General features: G+C 40.2%; 1 protein-coding gene across 1 annotated transcript; it reads left to right on the forward strand.

Annotated features, from left to right (window-relative positions):
- Positions 1-956: 956 nt before the first annotated feature.
- LOC133901020 (putative serine/threonine-protein kinase) lies at positions 957-3,842 on the forward strand (the record flags this gene model as incomplete). Its single annotated transcript, XM_062342313.1, has 6 exons — positions 957-1,047; positions 2,348-2,543; positions 2,630-2,891; positions 3,000-3,231; positions 3,332-3,482; positions 3,585-3,842. Coding segments are annotated over exons 2-6 (1,035 nt in total), but the record flags the coding sequence as incomplete, so codon positions are not given.
- Positions 3,843-6,686: the final 2,844 nt, after the last annotated feature.

A 6,686-nucleotide genomic window follows, 5' to 3' on the forward strand; every position in this document is an offset into this window, starting at 1 on the left:
TTGCGCTTGCTCTTATGACATCGGGGTTACCACGAGCGTGTCTCGGACACCTCCGGCTCCCCGAACATAAGTCGAACAAGTCATTAGAAGCAAGGAAGTCACCGACTAGGTTTAGATCCATCTAGGCTAGCCACGCAACCCCCTTATACAAACTCATATCAATACAAGACAAACATGCCGTATGATTATTATTCTAAGGGAGGCCTGAACCTATCTAAAAACCTCTCTGTGTGTTCCTTTAATTCGTCTACTCGAAGTATCCCCCTCTTTCTACAAATTCGTAAGATCAGCGCTTCACCAATCGTCGATAGAAAGAAAATAGGCAAAACCCTAGTTGCGTATTTACTTTGTGGCGTCGGCCTATATATAGACACACACACACACACATATTTATGTGCCAATATCGGATTCTTAACTGACACGATTTCCTTATATATCTATTTGCAGTGCGGAAGACAGAAAATAGGTAAAACCCTAGTTGTGTATTTGCTTTGTGGCGATGACCGACATGTATATATAGAGAGCATCGTGTGGTTGAGATGCGCCACGATCGAACTCGGTTACGTGCCACGATCAGATTCTTAACTGACACAATTTCCTTATATATCTATTTGCCCACACAACACTGACACAATTTCCTTATATAATTCTTGTCACTAGAGGGCCGGTGTACACATTGACGTCACATGCGCCCAAGGCTATGCCATGGGTTAGTATCAAACACGGAGCTGAGTCGATGCAACCACACATTGTTTATCAATGTCAATAAAATTATTTTTGCATCCTACTGTTCATCATGCTCTCAATTTATGTAACTTCTGCTAGCTGGATGGAATCCCGTGTGACCCGGTCTTAATCGTCACGGGGCAAGCAAGCAGTCGGAAGTTAGTGGTATCGTGGTGTTATTATAAGTCTCTCTCATGCTTGATGCTTGCCCTAAGACGGTAAGACCCAGCTTCGTCCCCCAGAACTCCTTTTCTTGCTGTCCTCGGCTGGCCTGTTAGCCTTCTTCAGTTGGTTAGTCGATCCAAGCGCAGTTCTTGACTAGTAAGTAATAATTTCCTGTATTCTTATATTGTTTTATGAGGGAAATGGTTTTCCCAGATTTTACAAACCTTATAAATTGTTGCCATGCATGGTAAACTACGGTACATCGTTTTGCTTCAATCTGTCTGTCCTTGTTATCCTGTTGTTTCTCCAGCTCTTTTATGGACTGATCATGTCACAACTTTGCCTCCATTTTTCATTTGGTTTTCTTCGTCTCTTCTTGTGTTTCTTGGTAATTTAATAGATAGAATATATAGCTCCATTTATACGTACTTGATATTTTTCCATAACTGGCGCATCTCCCGCTTCCAATACCAAGATAACAGAATTGCATCCCACACCAGGTCTGCTAAAGAAAGAAATCAAAGCAGTTCGACGAACAAAAACGAACTCCTCGATCGTTCAGGCAACACACGGTTCTAGACACGGTATGGACCTTTAAGAGATACTCCGTATAGCTTTGCTTCATTTATTATTTTCTCTCGATCTCCACGGCTTGAGCTAATTAAGGTCTGTGTTTTCCTTGTCTCGGATAGAGAAAGTTTCAGTCATGTTTTAGTAGAATCAAACGTAACATTATGACTAGGGTCTCTCGCGTGGACGCTTGCTTCTGTTAGATCCACCTGATGATAGTTCGTTGGGTGTGAGGAAAGTGGTACGTCTAATTTAGTGAAAGTTTTCATTTGTTCTCCTAACATACACACCACACAGGGCTGGAGCTGCACCTAGGGCCATGGCACTAGGTGCAGGTCTAAAAGGCATATGAAAGCCTCAATAAAATTTAATATAAATACAAATAATTGTAGAATCTAGCCTAGGACACATTAATCCGGCGCTAGGAGTAGTAAAATCATCGCTCCGCCCATGCGCACACACGCTGAGGAGAGAGAGAGAGAGAGTGGTTCAACATGCATTTGTAAGAAATTTGATGGTCAAAGTTAATGGCAGCTACGGTGATGACATGGAAGATAAGGTTTGTATAAAAGGGTAAGAACTTACGGGATAATACATTTTGTGGCGGCAGATCCGAGATCAGAGAGCTTTGGTCTAACAAATAAAAAATTTGGGCCTCATGTAGATTCCAACATTCATCCTGTTCAAAACACTAATGCCCCGTTGTAAACGTGGTAAAATTTTCCTGCACATGAAATTTCTGCCTCAAAAGATGCCTGAACTCACGTGTACAAATGTGTTTCCAAATTGTGAACGATCGATTGATTAATTCATTTTGAATCTATAATAGATCGATTATTGCTTGTAAATTTATGCTTATACACATGCTCTTATCTTATGTCAAAAGGATTAGTGTCATTATAAACGGAAAGTTGAAGGTAGGCCCAGTATCGTTCGTATAGATCAATAGCATGGCGGAGAGAAAGTTACATCATACTAGTGTGGTGCCAAGGGATTTTTCGTTCCAGCTGCTAGAAGATATTACAGATGGTTTCTCTAAGGAGCATAAAGTCGGTAGTGGTGGGTATGGAGATGTTTACAAGGTATGATTTTATACTTGTATTTCTATACTTCAAGTGATGCCACCACTAATTATAAGAGCCCATATATAACAAAGACAATTCAACAGGGAGTACTGCATGATGGGGAAGTGATTGCTGTGAAGAAGTTAAATCCCATGATGCTAGCACTTGATGATGAGCTATTTGAGAAAGAATTTAATAACCTAATGAGGGTCCAGCATCAGAACATTGTACGGTTACTTGGCTACTGCTACGAAACAAAGCACATACATATTGAGATCGATGGACAATTTCATTTAGCTAAAATAACAAACAGAGCCCTTTGCTTCGAATACTTGCAGCATGGCAGCCTTGACAAGCATCTTTATGGTAAGACATGTTGATTGATCCACATAGACTTTGTGTTATTTTGCATGTAATAAATGAATCCCTAATAATTTTGCGTCCCGGTAACATTCTCTTTGTTTAAATATACAGATGAATCATGTGGACTTGATTGGTGCACACGCTACAAAATAATTAAGGGGATCTGTGAAGGTTTAAATTACCTTCATGGAGGATTAAACAAACCTGTTTTCCATCTGGACCTAAAACCTTCCAATATATTGCTAGATAAGAACATGGTACCGAAAATTGCAGATTTTGGGTTGTCGAGGTTCCTCTTGGAAACAAAAAGCGATATATTGACAGAAACTATGAAAGGCACGGTGTAAGTAGAATGCCTCGCATGAGATCTATCTTTTTTCTCTTTAGTAAATTAAGCTGTTTTTGATTTATATGAGCTAATTAACACCTATGATATGATGCAGTGCGTACATGCCTCCAGAGTACCTAGCACAACGCCAAATCTCTAAAGAGTACGATATATTCAGTTTAGGCATTATAATCATACAGATAATAACTGGACCTGAGGGCCACTCCAAATATCTTAAAGGGTCTCCCCAAGAATTTATCGACCTTGTAAGAGAATTGACTTCTCTAATCCAAGAACAACCCGACGTACGTGTTATACATATATGTATGTTACTTACTCCACTGAGTCTTTGTAATTCAATTTTGTAGGTGCACAATAAATGGGGGAATAGGATACAGACAACATCAATGTACACAGAAGAATATTGCCAGCAAGTGAAGAGATGCATTGAGATAGCAATAAACTGCCTGGAAATTGAAAGAAAAAAGAGGCCCAAGATAGGAGATATTATCTACGACTTGACACAGACAGAATCTGTCATTCATGAAGTGTCGATGCCATTTTCTGAGGAGTTCAAAAGTACTAGTTTACTACAAGAAGGAAGAGGAGGAGGGGAGGAGAAGAAGGTACCAATTTTCTTAGTCAATTTCTCAAATGTTATTTATAACTTCTCTCGATTTGTTTATGCTCTTTATATAGGCTGTGCTTGCCAAGTTTGGGCCCTGGGGAGGAAATGCTGGGAAGACTCACAACATCAAGGTGGCACCTCACCGTCTGGAAAGCGTTACAATTTGGAGCAAGGATGTTGTTGATGCATTTGCATTTTCGTACAGTGAACTTAATGGGAAGAAGCACACTATAGGTACATGGGGTGGCCCTGGTGGGATTACCAATAGGGTAAGCGAAGGAGTCTTAAAACGAAAGCTTTCACTATTGGAAGATTTTTCGGAGAAAGAGTGTGTTTTATTTCTCCTGTTAAACCGTGTTGTGGATTAATCATCTCCAATAGCTAATTTCAAAATGTTTTTTGTTCCCTGCAGATTCAGTTTGGCCCTTCAGAATTTCTGGTGGAAATTTCTGGAACAACTGGCCCATATTTTTACGAAGTGATTGATGTGATCAAGTCACTTAAGTTGGTCACAAATGTTCGTAGTTATGGACCTTATGGCTCAGGAGGAGAAACTCCTTTCCACACTTCAGTGCAAGACAATGGCAGCATTGTTGGTTTTTTTGGGCGTGCAGGACGTTTTCTCCATGCCATCGGTGTCTACGTGAATCCCAACAGACTCACCCTTGCTGAACTGGAAACAATGGAGGATAGAGAGCGAGAAGAGGAGGATGTACTAGATTAAATTTAGTTATAGTTCTTTTTATCTATTTATCTCTTCTTCACTTGTTTTGTCTATCTAATATTCGATTTATTGGTTTGTATTATAAGGGGGTCACCAAGATTGGACTCTGGGGAGGGAATGGAGGGATGCCTCACGACACGGAGGTGGTACCTCACCGTCTGGAAAGTATGACAATACGCAGTGATGTCGTGATACATTCACTTGCGTTTTCGTACACTGATGTTAAAGGGGTGCAGCGCACTACAGATCGATGGGGAGGTCCTGGTGGGAGTGCTTATTCGGTGAGTCAAAGAATCTCTAGAATAATTTGTAAAAAAACATCATGCATGTTTTTTTCTTGTTTATGCCATTAAGAAGTGGCACCTACTAATTACGTGTAAAATACAACCTAGCTTGATAATTATTCTCGTTTTTTGTTGCAGATTCAGCTCGGACGTTTCGACCATATAAAAGGAATTTCTGGAACATTTGCTCCATTTGGCACATCACCTAATGTTATAACATCGCTTACTATTACCACAAATGGAGGTCAAAAAACATACGGACCTTTTGGACAAGGAGGAGGAACTGCGTTCACGATTCCAGTGGAGACAAATGGCAGCGTTGCTGGCTTCTTTGGGCGTTCAGGGTCGTATCTTGACGCACTTGGGGTCTACATTCGCACATACTGAACATAGCAGAGTTTGTTCAAATACTGAGAATTGTCTGCTGATGATCAGCCATATTTTTCCACGCTGATTTGTTTGAATTATGTGTGTGCACACATTCTGTGTTGCTTAATGAGATATCCATTACATGTCCACAATACAGCCAATGAGATTTGCATTTCTTTATCATGCAATTCTTCCCGCAGCATTTACAAAACATGAGAAGAACCTAAATGAAGATAGAAATCACACTGTATGCTCACTACTAGGAGTCCTGTCTTTCTTGTCATTGGCAGTACCTTATCTTCATGAGGAGGAGCATACAAAACTGCCATGAAAAAACGTAATTTTCCAGCAGGCACCAAAAATTAGTTAATTGCTAAGAAAATGCATACGCACAAAAAGTCAATAATCCTAGCATAGTGTGGGCACACTTTAAGGGTGTGTTTGGTATAGCTCTGATTATGTGGTGAGAGTGATTCTGTGGTGGAAGTAGGATGAAAGTGATTCTGTGGTGAAAATGATTCTATTTGTAAAATCGTTTGGTATGCTAGTGGTGGAATTGATTCCTGAGAGAATATTATGTTGAAATCGAGAAGAATCAGCCAGGAATCAGATAGAAACTAGATTTTTCGGCTCCCACCTCACAATACAAATCGTGAAGTGATTTTCAGACGAAATCCGCTCCCTACATAGCGTTTGGCAGCGCGGGAGCTCATTTCCGCGGAGCACTACCAAACTAGGCCTAACTATTAAACTGAATCTCCTCGGGTGCGCAGCAATCGCCTCATATGTGCACTTAGCAAAATTGATTATTTTTCTTCTTACGAGAGAGCAGCCCGCTGATGTCCTCACGTGACTCGTCTCGACTAGCGTGCAGCACCAAATAGCAAACCAGCACGAGTTGAATAAACTAGCAATTCACGTGACGGCACTGTAGCTTCACACGAGGTTACCTAGTACGGTGGAACAGTACTCGTGCATACTCAAAACAGGTTTTGAAAATTCGTATATTCGGTTCAATCGGTCCGCTCCGTATTTTAAAATCAACTTTGCCTCGCCAGTTCACCGACTCTCTGGATTCTAGAGAATCATATGACTAAAAAACTATAATTATCGATACAGATTTTTCCACTACGATCGTAAATAATTATCAAAATGATTCAGATCTCAAGACCATAACAAAGTGTGAAAAACGTTCGGACTGGGTTCAATAGAAGGATGCAATCCAAACAGAAATAGTCTCTTTAACAAAAAGAGAGGTATTCACAAAACTAATACCTACATCTCCAAATATCTTCCATGTAGGATACAAATGGATTTTCGTCAAGAAACGGAATGAGAACAACGAGGTGGTGAGATATAAAGCAAGGTTTGTAGCACAAGGTTTCACGTAGAGATCTGGCATTGATTTTAAATTAAACCTATTCTCCAGTTATGAGTGGAATTACATCCCGATATCTTATTTCAT

The sequence above is a fragment of the Phragmites australis genome, chromosome 19 (genome assembly GCF_958298935.1).
Source record: "Phragmites australis chromosome 19, lpPhrAust1.1, whole genome shotgun sequence".
NCBI lineage: Eukaryota > Viridiplantae > Streptophyta > Magnoliopsida > Poales > Poaceae > Phragmites > Phragmites australis.